The sequence below is a fragment of the Hylobates moloch genome, unplaced genomic scaffold, assembly GCF_009828535.3.
Source record: "Hylobates moloch isolate HMO894 unplaced genomic scaffold, HMol_V3 SCAFFOLD_14, whole genome shotgun sequence".
Lineage (NCBI taxonomy): Eukaryota > Metazoa > Chordata > Mammalia > Primates > Hylobatidae > Hylobates > Hylobates moloch.
Genome location: NW_026652289.1, coordinates 61,985,666 through 62,006,535, shown reverse-complemented (window position 1 = coordinate 62,006,535; position 20,870 = coordinate 61,985,666). Strand labels below are relative to the sequence as shown.

Here is a 20,870-nt window from a genome sequence, read left to right as displayed (position 1 = left end):
ATGGAGATAACTGGGTGGCATGTTGGCATGCCAGAGCCAAGAGCTGCCACTCCTTCCTGGGCAGCCACTGACTACCAGAGCAGGGCTGAGGCGCCTCGGCCATCCACGGGACTTCCTTTCCAGATACACAGAGAAAGAACACTGACAGCTCAGGGGCTCCTCACCAGTTCAGGCTGATTGGGTGGTGGGTGATTGGAAAGGATACCGTCTAAGAAACCAGGTTTTGTGATTTCCAAATACTGTAGACTGTGATACTAACTGGATAATGTTTCCCGTTAGAGGTCATGCAGAGATCTGCTTTCGAGAGCAGATAAGAGCGATTTGTAATTGGTATGCCAGTTGTTTATACAGTGCTAATAGGATAAACAGTTCTCCTGAACCTTATTTATATTTTGCATTTGTTTATCAAAACTTTTTTTTTTTTTTTTTTTTTCGACCCAGCTGCTTTCGGAATTATTACAAACTCTGGATTTATGAGTCCTCATTAATGGTACTTTATTGTATGTGCACAATAATTTATCTTGGTGGGATGCGTGCTTTATCCGAAAGCCTCAGTATTTAGGGAAGGGAAGCCAAGAGACAAAAGCGTCCCTTCCTCCCTAGAGTATATGAAGATATGGGGCCAAGTCATCTGTCTTGTCACATCAAAAGCAGATATAACATGGAATGCAGAAAGCATGAGATTTAAAGATCTTTCCTAGACTGTATATCCTAAGGTGCTGAGTCCTTGGAACTCACAGTTGACAGCTCGGTGGATACCGTGGGTAAGGTTGACATACTGTAAGCTGTGTATGGGCCCAGAGGAGGGAGATGACCAAAAGGATACTAGGGTACTTGATGGCATTTACCACGTAAGTGTTTGTCCTTGCTATGATAGGTTGCTTCCATCATTTTTGTCCTTCTTTGATCTCACGGCTTCATTTTGTCTTCCATCCAGCTAGCAGCAAAGGTTCAGCATTGTTGCTGACATCAAGTACCTATTCTAACTTGTAACTTAAAAGGAGGGAAAGACTTTTATTACTTTTAGGAATTAAAGACACTGCTCAGATTCCACCCCTGGGTTTCACCGCCATAGGGCTCCATTTCACGCCAAGGCTGGTCCCCTTGTTTCTCGGGATGTTTGTCCATGCAAAGGCCTCCCGAAAACTTGACCTAGCAAAGAGGGATCACACTCTCATCCTCTCCCTCACCACCCCTTAAGATGCTTGAATGACTTTAATAAGGCTGAGTTGCAGCCCTCACCCCTGCTATCCCCACTACCCCAGTCACCTGGCACTTTCCTTCAGCCAGCGAGGAGAAAGCGAGTGGATGAGGTGAGAAGCAGCACCTGCTCTGGCTCAGGCTCAGGACTTCTTTTTTTTTTTGAGACAGAGTCTGGCTCTGTCGCCCAGGCTGGAGTGCAGTGGCGTGATCTGGCTCACTGCAACCTTCGCCTCCTAGGTTCAAGTGATTCTCCTGCCTCAGCCTCCCGAGCAGCTGGGACTACAGGCGCCCGCCGCCACGCCTGGCTAGTTTTTTGCATTTTTAATAGAGACGGGGTTTCACCATGTTAGCCAGGATGGTCTCTGTCTCCTAACCTCGTGATCTGCCTGCCTTGGCCTCCCAAAATGTTGGCATTGCAGGCGTGAGCCACCATGCCCGGCCAGGACTGCTTCTTAACTTTAAGTCTTGGTTTATCCCTTTCCAGCTAGTAAGAATTACCAGAGGGGAGAGCTCGTTGATTTCACTGATTACTCCCTTCCTACACAAACACACAGACCACTGCCTTACTTGATGGGAGAACATCTCCCCATTTCACAGATGAGAAACCGAGTCGCATTGTGGCTTTATGATGATGGGGGCATGCAGGTTGGGTTGGGGCTATGGGATAAAGTTGGGAAAGGCGACTTCTGGGTATTCGGGTTTTCTGCTGTTATTTTTAACTCTGGTGTTAGACGTCCTTTCTTGCAGCAGTAGCCACAAGACAGGGCTGGGATGTTGTGCGACACTTGATGTAACTCAAAAGTCCCGGCCTGCAAGTTCCCCACCGAGGAGGAAGTGGTTAGGTAGCCAGGAATGCAACCTGCGCCTCCCAGATTAATTAATAATTGAGAGCTGGCCCCCAGCCAGACGGAGCTGAGAGAGATACAGTGAACAAAGAGTGGTTAACTACAGTGGGGGAAGGAAAAGTTTGACTTTGCCTGTGGCTAAAAGGGAAATTCACAATGGCCATGATTTATGGGCTGAATTACTCAGGATCCTCCTTAGTGGGCATGTGCTCTAGGAATGCAGACACTGGCGGCCTGCAGGGCCATTTGTGCCCATGGGGAAGGGGGGTGGAAGGGATGGGGGGCAGGGGGCAGGCGCCAGCCTCGTGGAGGAGGCGCAAGTCACACCCGTGGGAGATGTCAGGGAGAGGGACTGTGTTGACTGCTTGTTGGAACTAGGTACAGGCTAGAAGTTGAGCACCGTCCAGGACGCACTCTGTGAAGAGAAATGGCAGGAAGAGTGGCTGAGGGTCTGGCTGCCCCGGGTTCGGATTGGGGCTTGTCGGCTGTGTGACTTAGGCTGGGGGTTTAACCTCCCTGAGCCTTCATTTTCTCCTCTGTAAAATGATACCTGCCTCCTAGGATTGTTCTCAGCATTAAATGAGATGGGATATGTGGACATAGATTCTCAGTAGCCACTGGGTTCCCATAGGAGACCCAGTGAGAATAGAGGGTGTCTGCAGCAACCTAAACAGGGTCCCTATTAGTGAATCTCTGCCAATGTTTGCTGGGCCCATGCATGTAAGTTGCCTGCTGGGTAGACCCCAGCAAGGCTTCCGTGTGATTCAGGAAAGGCACCCCCCCTCCCACCTATCACACAGGTCCCTGTAGCTGCAAACAGCCCTCCAGAGGGGGAAACAGTTCTAGAAGGCACTTAGGCATTGCCACAATCGAGTTCAGCCGAGATGTCTCCCTGGGACTCTTGTCTTTTCTAGAAGAAATCCAGAATTATGAACTGGATCATGGAAAACATGGCATGCCCATCTTCACTGAAAAGTTAACCTTTGCAATAGAAGACCAAATAGAAGCTGGTTGACAGTTGTGATCACTGCCCTCATGTTATTGCTGTGTTGGTGTTAGTCACACAGTGTGTGCTCTTATCCAGACACAGGCTAAAGAATTACTCTGAGAAATATGAAACTCTTACTAAGATAATGACTCAACTTCTTCAAGATGCTGGGCGGGAGGCAGTGGCATTGGAAGGAGGATCTGATCCTGCTTCGTCATTAACCTGGTGGGCCGTGGGGTAGTCACCAAACCTCTGTGAGTTTTGTATTCCATAAGCTAAAACAAGGTCATTTATGAATGGGCTTGTAGAATTGGGAAACCTTCCACAGTTCAAAAGAACATCCCACCATCACCATCAATGAGGATAGAACTGCCTTCTTGGCATGGGCTGTGGGAAACAAGCTTGGCCTCCTTCTACCTTGGAAACCAGTCTTGGACTTGGGATAGAGGTGTGGGTTCTGGGGTCTCTGTGGGGCTGTGTCTGCCTATTAGCCTGGTGGGATGGATATACTGGTTGGCTCCCTCCCTCCTTTGCACCCTTCACCCCTGATCATTGTAACAAGCCAGCTCTTTCCTGGCAGCTTGGCAGCTTGGGCATGGATGCATCAAGCAGCTTCAACTTGCCTGCACAGTAGCACAGCCACAGAGAACAGATGGGTGGCCATGGCAGAGCCATGTACTTCTGCCAAGCCAGTAGGGCATTTTGCGATTTTTTTTTTTTTTTTTTTTTTTGAGACGGAGTCTCGCTCTGTCGCCCAGGCTGGAGTGTAGTGGCGCGATCTCAGCTCACTGCAAGCTCCGCCTCCCGGGTTCACGCCATTCTCCTGCCTCAGCCTCCCGAGTAGCTGGGACTACAGGCGCCCACCACCACACCTGGCTAATTTTTTTGTATTTTTAGTAGAGATGGGGTTTCACCGTGTTAGCCAGGATGGTCTCGATATCCTGACCTCGTGATCCACCCACCTCGGCCTCCCAAAGTGCTGGGATTACAGGCGTGAGCCACCGCGCCCGGCGATATTTTTGTTGGGAACGCTTAAGTCTCATGTTACTGCATTCTCTACAGCAAATATTAGTATTTAATTGTGGATTAATAATCTTTCTAGTCAATATTAGCTTTTTGTTAATTATAAAGCATGTCTGTTTGTTCCAGAAACACATAAGAATGATTGAGGTAATCCTCACTTTAAGAAAATTCAGTATATAGGCCTCTGCATTCACCAGAGAGGTGTGGATCATGTATTTTTGTATAACAAAAGGCTATTTTAAAGGAAAGGATTTAATGCAGGAATTATTATCTAATGTCCCACCTTTGTACCTTTAATTTTGGAGTGATTATCCCAAGCTGCATCTTTTTTATTTTTTATTTTTTATTTTTTTTGGAGACAGGGTCTTGTTCTATTGCCTAGGCTGGAACACAGTGGTGCAGCTACAGTTCACTGCAGCCTCGGCTTCTGGGGCTCACGCAATCCTCTCACCTGAACCTCCAGAGTAGCTGGGACTACAGGTGCATGCCATCATGCCTGGATAATTTTTTATTTTTTTGTAGAGATGGGGACTTGCTATGTTGCCAGGGCACATCTCGAACTCCTGGGCACAAGTGAACCTCTCACCTTGGCCTCCCAGAGTGCTGGGATTATAGGCATGAGCCACCATATCCAGCCTACATCTTTAGTGTCAATCGAGGCAGGTATATTTGATTTGCAAAGGTCACCTGATTCTGTCTAGTTGATAAATAAGAACAAACCGGAGTTAGATATGAAGCTTACGTTTGAGAGCTTTGCAAATAAGAAAACCAGCTTCTCCACCCATTCTTTGGCTCTTCCATTCAAAGCTATGTTCCCTGTTCCATTTACTTTCATAGACTTAGCAAGCCAGAGAAATTAAATCCACTCCCATGGCCAGGTAAGATGACTTGTAGGCTTTAGGTGATGTTATTTTATTTCATTTTATTTCGAGCCACTGAAACAAGCCTCACACATAGTAAGCTCATTTGCCATTCTGTTAACCAGGCTGCATCAGGAGGATCAGCAAATGGGGACAATGGTTCTCCTCGCCTACCTAACATCCTAACCTCTGAGCATCAGTAGTACCATCTGTTAAATGGGAACAATATTGCCACAGTGCCTTTTTCAAGCCTGGGGCTGGGTTTGAAAGGAGGCAGATGACTTTTCAAAAGCCCTTCCAGCCTTTGAGTTTTTATATTCAGCTCCGCATTGCCAAGAGCACCTCTGTTAGGCCACATAGTACCAGGTCCTTGGGGAGGGGAGGGGAGATCAAGCCAGCTGAATCCCAGGCCAGCCTGCTGGTGGATGAATTGGATGGAGACACGTACCCTTCTGCTGACAGCATAAATTTGAGTGTCACAGAAGAGGGGTGTGTGATTCAGACCCAGGGGCTGAGGAAGGCTTTCCAAAGGAAGTGACAGTGGTGTCTGGGTGGTTAAGCAAGTTTCTGACAAGTATTAGGGAATGGGGAAAGAAACTCATGGTCACCGAGTGCCAGGTACTGTTGTCAAGCCCTTCTCAAAAACCCCTTAACCTGTGAGTTAGGTAATCACCTAGAGGAAACCAGCCCCTGGCAGGGCCAGCTCCATGGTGTTGGATGTGTGGGGTAACTCAGGGCTGTTGCTCGGAAGAGGTCTCTGCTTAACTTAATGCTCTGCTTTCACCATCTTGAAAATCTTCCTAATTTTGGAACAAGGGGCCCTGCGTTTTCATTTTTCACTGGCCCTCAAAAGTAGGTAGCAGATCCTGGTTCTCAGAGATGTGGTCACCTGCCCATGGTAACATAGCTGTGAAGATTTGCACCAGTTCACCTCTCCATTGTCTGTGGTCTCAGGAAGCATTCCAGATCAAGAGAGTGGATGGATGAAATTCACACTGGGTAGGGTGTTCAAAACCCAGGGAGCTAAGTGGCCTGGTGGCAGGAGATGGTGAGGCCAAGGATTTGAGGGAGCTGGGCTGTGGGTACCTTACCTGGTTACCCACTGGGACATTTCTACACCAGTGTGGGTGCCTGTTCCTGAGAGCTGAGACAGGCTAATTGAGGGCAATTTTTAGGTACTTTGCTTTTATGGCTTTATATTAGGTCCAAGAAGAAGTCTAAGGCAGGAGGTTTGCCAATAAAACACATTGTATTTGGGAAATAAAAGACAATTAGAGGTGCCTCAAGTTCTCTCAGCTCTGGGAACCTGCAAGATGGAGAATGTGCCCAGAGAAGGGCTTTTTTTTTTTGTTGAGACGGAGTCTTGCTCTGTCACCCAGGGTGCAGTGGCACAATCTTGGCTCACTACAACCTCTACCTCCCGGGTTCAAGCGATTCTCCTGCCTCAGCCTCCCAAGTAGCTGAGATTACAGGCACCTGCCACCAAGGTGCCCAGCTAATTTTTGTACTTTTAGTAGAGACAGGGTTTCACCATGTTGGCCAGGCTGGTCTCGAACTCCTGACCTCAGGCAATCCACCTGCCTTGGCCTCCCAAAGTGCTGGGATTACAGCCGTGAGCCACTGCGCCCGGCCGAGAAGGGCTTTCTTGAAGCCTACCATCATCTGCTATAAACTAGCATCCCTGCACCTCTGATGCACGCCCAGGCTGTCCCTATCTGAACCCCCAAAGGGCCAGTTTTGTCTCTGTGGTCTCGGATTAACCAGGGACTTCAGAGTTGGGTTCAGTTGGTGAACTTGGGCATTTAATGCCTGAGATGAGAACTCAGGCCCAGCCTGATGTAAGAACCAGCGCGGCCTGATGTAAGGCCGGTGCGGGCCCTGGTTTATATGTGATCCCAGCAGTTTGGCCATAAGCAGTGCAGACCCATGGAGCTGGGAGGATTTGGGGGCCCCTCCCATCTCACAACTGCCACCTGGGGACCGAGGTACCCAGCTTCATTGTCTTGCACACTGTTATTTTAGAACCTTTCCAGGGGCAATAATGAAAGCAAGGCTTTCCCACCTCAGGTGGTCTCTGAGTAAGAAAACAAACAAACACACTCCAGAGTCTGACTTTATGATAAAACAAAAGAGGACTTGGAATGGGAGCAAAGTTCAGAGGCTTTGTTACAGAAACTGGTTCCTTCTCAAAATGTGGGCTGATTTTATAATCTGCTTATCTTGCCCTGGCTCTCCCTTTCCACCCTCCTTCCCTCCAGGACACAGGGAACCAGAGTTCCCCCACCTGGGCTCCTTTCCTCCCCAAGGGCCTGAGGGGGTTCCCTGCCTTGCTTGTCAGGTGGTCTTCTTCTTTTCAGGCTTAAGTAGTTGCAGTTTCTTTTAAGAGGGCAGCACCACTGTTTCTGGCACAGAGTCTGATGGGTGAGTCCTCTGATGGAGGAGATAGCTCTACCACCAGCCTCCGTGTGGCTCTTCGAAGCGATAGCTGCCTGCGGAGAGTGTAGTGAAGGGAGCTTGTACCACAGAGCCCCGGGACCTGGAGAGAAAAGCCATGCTGTCTGGGCCCAGGGAACCTGGAACAGTCTTAGCGGGTGGGAGACGATCTCTTCGGCATGGCCAGACGGGTGAGCTGCAGGTGGAGCGCAGGTAGAGGCATGCTGATGGGAGTGGGGCCTCCGGTTTCATCCTCTGGTGGGTCCCCTTGCCTGCTGGAGTGGTAAGGCTTAATAGCTCCTGGGGAAACGGTCTATGGAGGAGACACTGAGCAGGCCTGTGTAGTAGGAGGACCTGGGTGAAAAAAAAGCTTGTTTTGTGTCAGGGTTGCAAGATGAGTTCATCTGTTCAGGATTTGTTTGAATACTGCAAGAGATAAAAGAATGGAAACCTTACCCATCACAGCCCAGGCTGCCACTTTGTTCTGCCAGAGAGGTGGGGCCAACCAGGCTGCAGTCAGGGCGCTGAGGCTGAAAGAAAGGCCTTTCTGCAGAGAAAAGCCTGCAGAAAACCCTTGGCCTCCAGAAAGCTGGGTACAGCCCAGCTAGGTGCCCACTGACTGTCAGGATACCCCAGATCACTCCTAAACCCCTCCTGCAACTGGGGGACTCTGAGGACCACCCAAGAGAGCTAAGGGAGCATATGAGGCAGCACCAAGGTGGGCTCAGGGTCGGGATTCCTGCGCTGCACTCTGACTTTGGGTCTGTCCTGAGGATGGGGATGATTCTGCCTCCTGGACTTGCACAGTTCAAAAAGGATCATGAATGAAGCGTGTAGAGCGCCTCCCACTCCCCTGGGACTAGCCAGGGCTAGCAGCCCTTTCCCAAGATCAATTATTATGATTGTAGCCCATCTACAGAATACTCATTTTTGTATTTTAGGGGGTAGAATGTTTGAGTGTGGGGGAGAAACTACACTTAAAAGCCAGAAAGTGTGTTTCCAGGGCTGCATAGGGGACCAGAAATAGCTGTTAGGGTGTGATATTTGAAAAGCCCACCGCCCTCCTAGGAAGGTGGGCAGCATGTCGTGGGGCAGTGTCGTTAGCACTGTCACCTCCGAGGATCCCTCTTCACTTCCAGTGTTTGCAGAACCCCCACATGATGGCTTGGAGTGGACGTGGCTAGCATCTTATAGCATGGTCTCTGTGCCATTGCCCTGAAGTCCTCTGGGATTTTGCAGCCCACAGGTTGCAGCCACAGGAGTAATGCAAAGAGTCCACATCCCTAAGCCTAGATAGATGGAAGCTCAAATCCCAATTCTGCAGCTTCCTGGCTGAGAAGTTGGGGTATGTTTCCGGACTTTCAGGCCTCAGCTCCCTCATCTTAAGATGGGAGAATTAACCTATGTTGAGGTAGTGCATTTAAAGGGTTTCAGACACTGCCTGGTATTTGGTAAAGGTTTCTTAAATGTGAGCTAGTTTATTATATTATTATCATGACTATTATTATTTCCCCTTGATTCTCAACTCCACTGGCACATATTATGTTCACAGGTGTTACTACTGAATACGAATACCCTTCTGAACTATACAGGCTGAGTCAACCTATCATATAATTTATATACATGTGTAGATAAGGCTGCATGGTAGTAATAATATTAGTAATCATAATAGCTGTTAACTTATGCAATACCTATTTTGAGCCAGGCATTATTTGACACACTTGAAATTAATCCCAGCACCCTGATGAAGTAACCACTGATTGCATCCCTGTGTTACAGGTTAGGAAACTGAGGCCTAGAAGGGTGAAGTCACTCGCCCAAGATTTCACAGCTGCTGAGTGGCAGAGCTGGGATTCACATGCAGGCACCTTTGCTCCCTAGTCCATGCTTTTAACCCTATGCAGGAGACATCCTGGTCCCAGCTGTGTCGCTCATTTCCACTGTGACCTTGGCAAGTCACTTTACCTCTCTGAGCCTGTTTTTGTGCCTTGGCCATGTGGACGGCTTGTTCCTCAGTCTCCCTCCTCCTGGTTCTGTCATGCTGCCCTCCTGTTCCCATCACACTCCCTGTCTTAGGGGCACCCCTCCACCCCCCAGCCGACTAGCTGAGCCGCTGTCTGGAGGGTGGTGGCCAGTGTAGAGACCAGCCGCCAAAAGAGCCCCTGAGGTGGGCCCTGTGCAGGCAGGCTGTGGTGGTGGCCAGACCGCCCGTGATGTAATGACCGATTAGGAACTTCCCCTTGGAAGCCCGGCTTCCTCTAGGAGCCAAAGGTGCTGGAGCTGAGGTGGGGGGTGGGGAGGGGTGGGTGGGAGCGAGTAAGAGGAAACTCCTGTCAGCTGGGCCCAGCTTTTGGAAAGAGTTCAGCAGAGAGGCTCGTTCTAAGCTGTTGACCATTAACATGGCCCTGTGCACATTCCTTCTCTGCTTTTACTGCCGGAGCCCGGTGGATAAAGAACTGGTCTTCCCCTCCCTTCACAAAGAAAAGAAAAAGAGCCTCTAATTAATGCTGCATCTCTAGACTTGCTGCAAAACCTGAAGCCATTTCTGCAGCTTAAAACGACAAAGGAGAGTTAAGTGGAAACTCCTTTTTCCCTCTAAGTTTGATAACAAAAACTACTTATCTAATGGGCAAACAAGGCTTTAAAAGGGGTGTTAGGTTAACCAGATGCAGGGCCACGTAATTACTCCCAGGCCTGGGAGCCACAGATGAAAAGCTGCCGGTTGGACTGGAACTTGAAGCCACAGGCATGACACGGGACAGAAGAAAGGAGTTTTCCAGGAGGGCAGGAGGCCTCAGTGCAGCCCTGTGCAAAGGGGATTGGAAAAGCCAGCCCTGGGCCCCTCTTCAGCTCTGCCACCAACTTGCTGGGTGACCCTGGGCAAGTCACTTAACTTCTCTGGGCTTCTGAGACTTTGAGTATCTCTTCTTCGCTTTCGGTAGGGTCTGGGCCTGTCTGCCCTTGTTTCAGGCCCATCAACGAGGGGCTGAGCAGGCCCTTTCGGTCCAGCCCTGGGAGAGCCAGGGAGGTTGCTATGGCCCAGGTGGGTGTGAAGCAGCAGCAAAGACTTGGAAGGTGAAGGAGTAGGGACCACCTGCTCCCCTGTTGACCCAGACCCCTGAAGACCCAGAGGACTCGGACTGAGCCTCCCACGAATGCCCTGAATCTTTGAGTCTAAGCTGGGCACAACGCTGGTTCCTTCAGGAGTGGCTGAGTCCAAGGCAGTCTGGCCAAAAGGAAAGGGGGAAGCCGGAAGAAAGCAGGCTGCAGTTTATGCTCAGGCTCTTGGAGCATGCAGCCCACGGGGGAGCACGCAGGAACGTTCCTGCCCTTTGTTTTGACAGAAAACTGCTGATTCGAAGAAGCGAAAGGCTTTTCTTAGGATTTCAGCACTCCCCGCCTCCCTCAGACTGCAGTCAGCTCCCTTGGTGCCCCTGCACCCCCACAAAATTACATGTTGGGCTCGCAGCACCCTCCCTGGGCAGAGAGGGAAAAGAATGCCAGCCATCGGAGGGGCCGATTTCTGTGCAGGGGAGAAGGCCTATTGTTGGGACCAGTCACCACCTCTTCCTCGGCGCAGACAGCCACCACCCTCTGGTGGCAGGAATGTGGGTGCCACTGGGAGGGAACAGGGCTTTTCCCCTGGGCCACTGTGGAGCCCTGCTGGGGCCACTCTAGGACAGCCACAGGACATTGCCACTTTCTTCTTTTTAATTTTTTCAAGGTATCATACCTAAAGTGAAATCCACCGTTCTTTAAGTATGCAGGGTGTGGCTTTTTACAGCACAGATGCCTAAGTTCCCATGGTTCCAGTCAAGAAATAAGACATTTCCATCATGCTGGAAAGTTCTCCTGTGCCTCTTCCCAGCTGTCTCCGTCTCCCCAGGGGTAACCACCATTCTGATTTATTTTTATTTTATTTTTTGAGACAGAGTTTCGCTCTTGTTGCCCAGGCTGGAGTGCAGTGGTGCAATCTTGGCTCACTGCAGCATCTGCCTCCTGGGTTCCAGCGATTCTCTGCCTCAGCCTCCCAAATAGTTGGGATTAAGGTGCCCGCCACTACACCCGGGTGATTTTTTTGTATTTTTAATAGAAATGGTGTTTTGCCATGTTGGCCAGGCTGGTCTCGAACTCCTGACCTCAGGTGATCCACCCACCTCAGCCTCCCAAAGTGCTGAGATTACAGGCGTGAGCCACCACGCCTGGCCACTGTTCTGATTTACATCGCCGTAGATTAGTTTGCCTTCTCAAGAGTTTTGTCTCGGTGGAAACACACCACGAACCCTGTGTCTGGCCTCTCGTGCTCAATGGGATGCCCTTCAGATTCATGCACCTTGTTGCAGGTTTCGGTAGCTTGTTCCTTTTTCTTGGTGAGTAGTGTTCCTTTGGCTAGATGTGCCTAGTTTTTGTTTATTGGTTTTCTGTTGATAGATATCTGAGCTGGTTTCTGGGTTCGGGTGGTTAGGACTAGAGCTACTAGTCCTAGGAACATTAACTAAATCATGGAAATTTAGAGCTGGGGAGAGTAATCATCTCATTGTTCGGATGGGAAGACTGAGGCCAGAGGAGGGAGATGACTTGCTGGATCAGGGCCAGGAGGCAGGACTCCTCCCAGGCTAGTGCCACTCTGCCAGATCCACCCCAGACACAGCTCCTCTCCTCCTCCCCCCGGAACCCTCCCAGCAGGACCCAGAGTCTGGCTGGGAACTAGGCCAGGCCCTGAGCAGGGGGTAGTGAGCGGGAGTTTCGGTCAGAGCTCGGTCATCTTTGATGTTGTTCACTCGGGTCTGACTCCCTGGTATTTATTTGCAATTAAAGAGCTGGTTCCTAATTAGGCTGATGGCCGTGGGAGATGGTGGTACCACAGCCTAGGAGCCACGAGGAGAAAAAGATCCTTCTGTAAGAGACTGTCCCCTCACCTGAGTGGCAGCCCAGGCTTGTGACTGAGAGGCACAGGGGGAGGGGGCTGTGCAGCTATGGGAAGAACAGAGTGGGGACCGTGGGTTAGGGGGCGCCCACCTTCTCACTCATGGTGTCACAGAGAGCATGTCAGCTTGTGTTGGACACACTGCATGAAATCTGAATGCACATATGTGTGTGAGAGAACGGAGCCTAACCAGGGCTCATTCTACACATTCAGACATTCATTGCTTCATTCTTCCATTCCTTCACTCACCGGGCACATCTTTCACCACAGATGACAGGCTAGGGGCTAACCCCTAACATTTGTAAAGTGCTTTGCGGTTTGCAAAGGGCCTTGTCATCCACGGTCTTATTGAGACCTTCCATGGCGGTGACCCTGGGCCATGACCCCCAACCCCACTAAAGATCCCTGGCCTCTGAAGGCATGGTGCTGCTTTTCTGGCTCTTGGGGACTCCCAGACCTGTGCCAGATAGATAGCTGGGGAGAGGGGCACTGGAGTGGGGTGGCTGGAGCTCAGAGTCTGGCTGTTCCCAGCTGCCCACCTGCTGGGACTGGCCTGATGCCCGCAGCCTGGTGACCTCCCAAGGGCTTGAGCTGTCTCTGTCACTGTTGCCCAGTGGCTAAGGGGCAGCTCTGTCGAGAGCAGGATGCAGGACCTCTTCCTCCTCTTCTGACCATCAGCTGGAAGCATCAGAGGCCTCGCTGGAGACTCTGAGGCAAAATGATCCAAGCTGTGGGCTGGTGTGAGGACTTGGATTACCCCCCAGCAGACTTGGGGACCTGTGTCTGGGACCTCAGTGCCAGGCACAGGGCAAAGGGCACACTCATGAAGCCTGTGCCCAGCCCAAAGCCATAGCAGAGCAGTCAGCCTCCGGGAGGCCCCTGAGGCAGACAGCCTCCTGCTGGGTGGCTGGGCAGGCCTCCCAGTGTGTAAGGGGATGTCAGGGGCCCTGCCATCCTGTTCTTCTGGGGCTTCTAGGCAGGCGCAGGACCAAGGCAAAGGCAGCCAGAGCTGGCCTCACTCGGGCTCCCAGGTGAAGCTGTTAGAAGTGTTGTCCTCTGGGATTTGGTTGGACTTTGATCAGTTTTCCTCAGAAAAACAGCCATGAAGCGCTTTGCTTTGCTCTGTCAAGCCTCCAGCAGAACACCTCCCTCTGCAGAGGCCCAGGCCAGGGACCTGTGTGGAAGCAGGCATGGCAGGCAAATCATGTCACCTCACTGGGCAGTTATAGGTGCCTGCCTGCTTCTCAGAGCTGTGAGCTCAGAGAGGCCAGATGTCAGAATCTGAGAAGCTGGCCACATGAGAGCAGGGAGCACCCTGGCCTGTGTTGGTCTGAACTTTGGTCTCAGAAAATTGTTAAACTCCTCCAGACACACAGACAGCCCGAGTCAGAGTGACAAGGGATTTCAGTAACGTCTTAGTTACCTTACCCCTTTGCTCTACAGTGGGGAAACTGAGGCCCAGAGAGGAGCAGCACACACCTTTGATTGCTGGGCAGCTCCAGAGCCCTTAAGGAGCCATTTTCTTTGTCATTTAGGGACCCTCAGCTCCTCTGCCATGCAGAAGTGGCTGCAGTTCTGGTACAAACCTGCATTTCCTGCCAAGAAAGCCAACTCAGGTGGGTGGTACTGGGAGGCTAAGACTGAGGCAGGGAGCAGTCAGGCAGTCATATTTATAACAAGGCTACCACAGGAATCCCACTGCTCCAGGCTGGAAGGGATCCTGGGGGCAACTCCTTCCACCCCCAGCCCACCTCCCTGTGCTTGAGTCCTCTAATGGGATTTCAACCTCCCCCCCCATCCCCCAGTAGCCTAACCCTACTCTATCAGGTTGAGACTTGGACTAGTGGGTTCAAATTCTGGCGGGGTGCCTTCCTCTGTAGAACGAGGAGAAGGTGGCGTCCTTGCAGAGTGATTGTGAGGACCAAGTGAGTCCTGTGTGCTGTGAAGAGTAAGAAGTACAGTGCTCCACGCCTGGTCCGTGGTGGTTGCTCCACAGTCAGCCCCTCCTTTGGGGGCGTGCAGGCAGTTGTCTGTCTCTCCTGCTAGCATGAAGAGGCAGGGGCAGGGTGTGCAGGGTTCATGTCTGCGTCCACAGCACCTAGCACACAACAGGCGCTCTCTGGCTTGCACTCTGTGGCTCATAACCTTTGTTTTCTCCTTGTGTGAGTTTGTGTGTGTGAAAGAGATGTCCCGTTGTGGGCTATATTTCCTGAGGGCAACCTGGCACACAGTCGGTGCCCACATGACTGCTGAATGCTGGAAACCTTACCCAGCTCCCACTGTGCAGACAGCAGTGCCCACCTCCGCTCCCCGGTGCCTCCCACCTCCCCACCCAGAATAACGCGGCGGTCCCTGTGCTTGTCCCGCAGACGCCAGCATGTCTCCGGACGCCACCAAGCCGAGCCACTGGTGCAGCGTGGCGTACTGGGAGCACCGGACGCGCGTGGGCCGCCTCTACGCGGTGTACGACCAGGCCGTCAGCATCTTCTACGACCTACCTCAGGGCAGCGGCTTCTGCCTGGGCCAGCTCAACCTGGAGCAGCGCAGCGAGTCGGTGCGGCGAACGCGCAGCAAGATCGGCTTCGGCATCCTGCTCAGCAAGGAGCCCGACGGCGTGTGGGCCTACAACCGCGGCGAGCACCCCATCTTCGTCAACTCCCCGACGCTGGACGCGCCCGGCGGCCGCGCCCTGGTCGTGCGCAAGGTGCCGCCCGGCTACTCCATCAAGGTGTTCGACTTTGAGCGCTCGGGCCTGCAGCACGCGCCCGAGCCCGACGCCGCCGACGGCCCCTATGACCCCAACAGCGTCCGCATCAGCTTCGCCAAGGGCTGGGGGCCCTGCTACTCCCGGCAGTTCATCACCTCCTGCCCCTGCTGGCTGGAGATCCTCCTCAACAACCCCAGATAGTGGCGGCCCCGGCGGAAGGGCAGGTGGGAGGCCGCGGCCACCGCCACCTGCCGGCCTGGAGAGGGGCCGATGCCCAGAGACACAGCCCCCACGGACAAAACCCCCCAGATATCATCTACCTAGATTTAATATAAAGTTTTATATATTATATGGAAATATATATTATACTTGTAATTATGGAGTCATTTTTACAATGTAATTATTTATGTATGGTGCAATGTGTGTATATGGACAAAACAAGAAAGACGCACTTTGGCTTATAATTCTTTCAATACAGATATATTTTCTTTCTCTTCCTCCTTCCTCTTCTTTACTTTTTTTATATATATATAAAGAAAATGATACAGCAGAGCTAGGTGGAAAAGCCTGGGTTTGGTGTATGGTTTTTGAGATATTAATGCCCAGACAAAAAGCTAATACCAGTCACTCGATAATAAAGTATTCGCATTATAGTTTTTTTTAAACTGTCTTCTTTTTACGAAGGGGGCAGGTAGAGCTTCAGCGGATTTCTGACCCATCGTGTACCTTGGAACTTGACCTCAGTTTTCAAGTTTTACTTTTATTGGATAAAGATAGAACAAATTGAAAAGGGAGGAAAGTCACATTTACTCTTCAGTAAACTAGAGAAAGTTTTGTTGTTCCTTCCTGCCCATGGCTATGGGGTGTCCATTGGATAGGGATGGCGGTGGGGAAAGGGAGAATACACTGACCATTTATCCTGGACAAGCTCTTCCAGTCTGATGGAGGAGGTTCATGCCCTAGCCTAGAAGGGCCCAGGTCCATGCCCCCCATCTTTGAGCTATGAACAAGCTAAAAGAAGACACTATTTTTCACCATTTTGTGGAAATGGCCTGGGGAACAAAGATTGAAATGGGCCTTGAGCCCACCTGCTACCTTGCAGAACCATCTCGAGCCCCATGGTGAGTAGATCTTTTTAGGACCTCGACAGGCTATTTCCCACCCCCCAGGCAAAAATAGCTCAGAATCTGCCCATCCAGGGCTGTATTAATGATTTATGTAAAGGCAGATGGTTTATTTCTACTTTGTAAAAGGGAAAAGTTGAGGTTCTGGAAGGATAAATGATTTGCTCATGAGACAAAATCAAGGTTAGAAGTTACATGGAATTGTAGGACCAGAGCCATATCATTAGATCAGCTTTCTGAAGAATATTCTCAAAAAGAGAAAGTCTCCTTGGCCAGATAACTAAGAGGAATGTTGCATTGTATATCTTTTTTCTTGGAGATTTATATTAACATATTAAGTGCTCTGAGAAGTCCTGTGTATTATCTCTTGCTGCATAATAAATTATCCCCCAACTTAGCAGCTTAAAATAACTAACGTTTATTATCTCCCACAGTTTCTGCAGGTCAGGAATCTGGGAGCAGCTTAGCCAAGTGGTTCTGGCTCGGGGTCTCTGGTGAGGTTGCCATCAAGCTGTCGGCCAGGGCTGCAGTCATCTGAAGTCTTGACTGGGTCTGGGGGACCTGCTCCAAGCTCGCTCATGTAGCTGCTGGCAAGAGCCCTCAGTTCCCTGCCATGGGGGCGTCTCCACTGGGCTACTTGCAACATGGCTTCCCCAGAGCAAGTGATGCAAAAGAGCAAGGGTGAAGCTGCTGGTTTTTTTGTTTTTGTTTTTGTTTTTGTTTTTTTTGAGATAGGGTCTTACTGTGTCACCCAGGTTGGAATGCAGTGGCCCCATCATGACTCACTGCAGCCTCAAACTCCTGGGGCTCAGGTGATCCTCCTGCATCAGCCCCCTGAGTAGCTGGGACTACAGGTGCACACCATCGTGTCTGGCTAATTTTTGTATTTTTGGTAGAGATGGGATTTCACCATGTTGCCTAGGCTGCTCTTGAAATCCTGAGCTCAAATGATCCTCCCACTTCGGCCCCACAAAGTGTTGTGATTATAGACGTGAGCTACCATGCCCAACCTAAGCTGCTGTCTTCTGTAACTAGATCTCAGAAGTGACATACCATCGCTTCTGCCATACTTACTGGTCATACAAACCATCTCTGTTACAATGTGGGAGGGACTACACAAGGACATGAATACCAGGAGACAGGAATCATGGCCACCACATCCTCCAAGAAGAAAAACCATTTAACTTTGTTTCCCAAAGTTATTTACGAATAGACTGTCCCCACCCCTGTAATTCTGTCCTCATACTGAGGCATGCCGGTGCTTCTGGGCTGACCACAGCTGGCCATGCCAGGGTGCTCTGCACTGAGGCCCTGGCCTGAAGACACTCAGCAGAGATGGCTGTCTCACTGGAGTATTCAGAGAGCTCTTGGTATAGGGGCAGGACGGGAGGCACCTCAGGCTCACAGGCAGTTGTGGGTGCACAGTTAAAAGGAATAAGCAACCACTCCATGGGAGTGCTGAGGAGGAAGAATCGGGAGGCCTCCTAGGAGGCTCAGTGCCTCGACCTCCGGTCCTCACAGGACAAATGAGCAGGAAGCTGGCAGGCTAAGGGTGGCAGAGGGTGCAGGAGCAAAGAGTTTGGGGGTGGCAGAGACCACGAAGCAGGAGGGGAGTTTCCAGACACTCGTGCTCTGGAGCCAGGCTGCCCGAGTTCAAATCCCAGTTCTGCCACTCAGAGTGACTTCCGTGACTTCATAACTTTTTAACGTGCTTTGGTGTTCCCATCTGTAAGATGGGAATAAGATTGTCCCCACCTCAGAAGTAGGTATGAATTGGGAGAGTGAAGCACGCCACGTACTACCTGGTCTGTCACCAGGACACAGCTGCCATTATTCACACAGGGCCAGGGCTGGAAAGGGCTGGGCCACCCTCAGACACCAAGATGAGGAGCTAGGGTGATCTTCAGGGGGCAGTGGAGAAGGTAGGCTGCTTCTCAGTGGGCCAGGGAGATGAGCAGACCTGGGCAGCTTAAGGATCATTGCTGGGTCCCCTGAGCCCTGAACCCTTCCTGGCTCCCCTTGAGCCTGGTGCCTACCAATGCTAGTCTCCTAAGAGGGGCTCCTTGCCATTAGAGGAAGCAGCCAGTCACCCTGCAATGCCTGGATGTGGAAGTGATCATTATAATCTGCCATCATCATGGGTTGAGAGCCCCATTTTATTGGTGAGGAAACAGGCCCGGAGCAGGGAGGTGCTCGTCTCAAGCCTGTAGTCAAGGAATGCTGGAGTGTGACCCAGGTTTCCTGCCCCCTACCCTGGAGACTATTGCATGCAGATAGAAAGTTGACATCCTCTCCCTGTCTCCCAGATTCTCAGAGGGCGACCAGCCAGGCACATGACATTGCTTTTTGTTTTTTGATTTTTCTTTTGAGACGGAGTCACGCTCTGTCGCCCAGGCTGGAGTGCAATGGCATGATCTTGGCTCTCTGCAACCTCTGCCTCCCAGTTTCAAGCAATTCTCCTGCCTCAGCCTACCGAGTAGCTGGGATTACAGGCACTCACCACCATGCCTGGCTAATTTTTGTATTTTTAATAGAGACGGGGTTTTACCATGTTAGCCAGGCTGGTCTCAAACTCCTGACCTCAGGTGATCCGCCCACCTCGGCCTCCCAAAGTGCTGGGATTACAGGCATGAGCCACTGTGCCTGGCCAACATTTGCTTCTTAGAGCTAAGCTTCACTGGCCCCACCCTGGCCTTCAAGGAAAACTCTCCTGGTTCTGCTGCCAACCCAAACTCCTACACCCCTTCCCATTGCAACCCCCAGGCCCGAACTGAGCGTGGGAGTCCCCATGCCTCCCTACCCAGTCTGTTGCCCTGCACTGCTCAGGCCTTGGCCCTTCTGTCTGAACTCTGCAGGCTCATAGCAGGCTGCTCTGTGAGGATGTGCTTGGAGCAATGACTAGTGACACCAACTCACTGCCTGGGAGTCCTTACAGATAAAGAAGCAGATGCTTACATTAATGGTCATTTGTCCAAGCTCTCTGGAGGAAGCAACAAGCCCCCGTCTCAAATGCCAGTCTGGAGCTCTCCCCATGCCCTGGTTGTGATTGGCTTTGCTGGAGTGGGCTTGTCTCTTGGGGAACAATATGCATGCCTGAAAGACTGAATTCTGGGGACCCAGGGATCTCAACCTTGAAACTATCTCCTGTTCCGAAGGTGAGGACTTCCCTGAGGTCCTGGGGTGGCCTCAAGTGTCAAGGAGAGGCCCTGTGGCTGCCTTCTCGGGGGTCTGAGAGTCCAGTTCCAACTCCTCAATTTACAAATGGGGAAACCAAGTTCTGGGAGTTGGCCTGGCTGCTGAGTTCAGCGGTGGCGGGACCTGCCGTCCTCACTCCTCTCCTAGTCTTGTTGCTTCACAGTAACTTTGTGGTTTCCCCTAGACCACCCAGGGATCTGGTGACTCAGGCTTCAATGGAGACACTTTCTAAACAAGCCCTGGGTCTCTGCAGAGTGCTGAGGGGAGCCCGGTCCCAGCAGGCCCTGGGAGGCAAGATTGGTAGGACTTACTGCCCCCCAAATCCAAGGTGATGCCCCAGGGGGATTTCTGCAATTGACTAGGTTTTTGGGGAAGGGTTAGTCCCCACGTTCTCCTCTCCCCTCTATTCCACACCCCACTCCGATCTCCAGCACCTCCCCTGCTTTAGTCTCTGGGTGTGTATGTTGAGGGTAGGAATGGAAGGGTTGACCTAAGGAATGAGAGGAACAGATAGGAAGAGAGAAGAGAACCTGGAGATTTTGAGTTCTTGTCTCAGATGAGAAAACCTGAGGCCTAGAGAGGGGTTGTGAGTGGCCCAAGGTCACATAGCATGCACACACATTATTAATCTCTGGGGACTTCCTGGTGCTCCAAACTTCCATAATCTACTTCCTGCCCATCTGTCCCCTCCGGCAAACTCCCATCCCACACATTGCAAGAGACATAAAAGCCCCAGCTGCCTATGGCTGCAGCTGCCTTGTTCTAATCCCGACCCTGCCACTTAGCAGCTGTGTGACCTTGGGCAAGTTACTTGAGTTCTCTGTCTCAGTTTCCTCATCTGTAAAAGTGAGGAATAATAATATAAGAGTATCTACCTCCTAGGGTTGTTGGGAGGATTAGATGAACTCGTGCCTGTCAGGCACTCAGACCTGGCCTGCATTAAGCACTCATCAGGTGTTCACAGGTATGACTTGGGGGCCTGGAAGGCAGCTCAGGGAGGCGAGTAAAGGTTTGGTGTGGGGACTCCTCAAGTGTGAGGACTCAGATCCAGATTCCTGAACTTGCTGGTGGCCTTGGGCAGTCACCCGACCTGTGTGAATCCCTGTTTCCTCAGCTGGGGAGTAGAATCAATGATCCATGGTCACATCCCTCCCCTAACAGCTGCTGCCCCTCTCCTGCCACCTCCAATCCATCCTCCACCCGCAGGGATGATCTGCACCCAAATCTGACCCGCTCCTCCTCCAAGTGCCAGCATGACTCCCTGTACCCTCAGGATGTAGATCTGCCTCTGAGAGTGACCTGTGAGGCCCTGATGTGATGTGGTTCTGCCCCATCTCAACCCCAGACAACCCCCTTCAAACACCGCACTCCAGACTTCTCTGTCTGTCTCTGTCTTCCAAGCCTTTGCCCAAGTTGTCCCCTCCTCTCAATCATCTCCCAGCCTACCCCATCCAGGCTCTGACCACACCGCTGTCTACTCTTTCTTCCCCCGGAGACTCCTGAGAGCCAGATATATCTCATATCCCACTGGCCCCCGTGGCCATGGGCCAGCCCAGTGGCGGATA

General features: G+C 51.4%; 1 protein-coding gene and 1 pseudogene across 1 annotated transcript in view; both read left to right on the top strand.

Annotated features, from left to right (window-relative positions):
• Positions 1–16,507, top strand: part of SMAD6 (SMAD family member 6) — a 79,259-nt gene extending 62,752 nt beyond the window's left edge. Inside the window, exon 4 of the mRNA XM_032175277.2 lies at positions 14,649–16,507. Coding sequence (XP_032031168.1) covers positions 14,649–15,187 — 539 coding nt within the window. The 3' untranslated portion in view covers positions 15,188–16,507. The remainder of the gene's footprint in view (positions 1–14,648) is intronic.
• Positions 16,034–20,870, top strand: part of LOC116481580 (mitochondrial proton/calcium exchanger protein-like) — a 28,138-nt pseudogene continuing 23,301 nt past the window's right edge.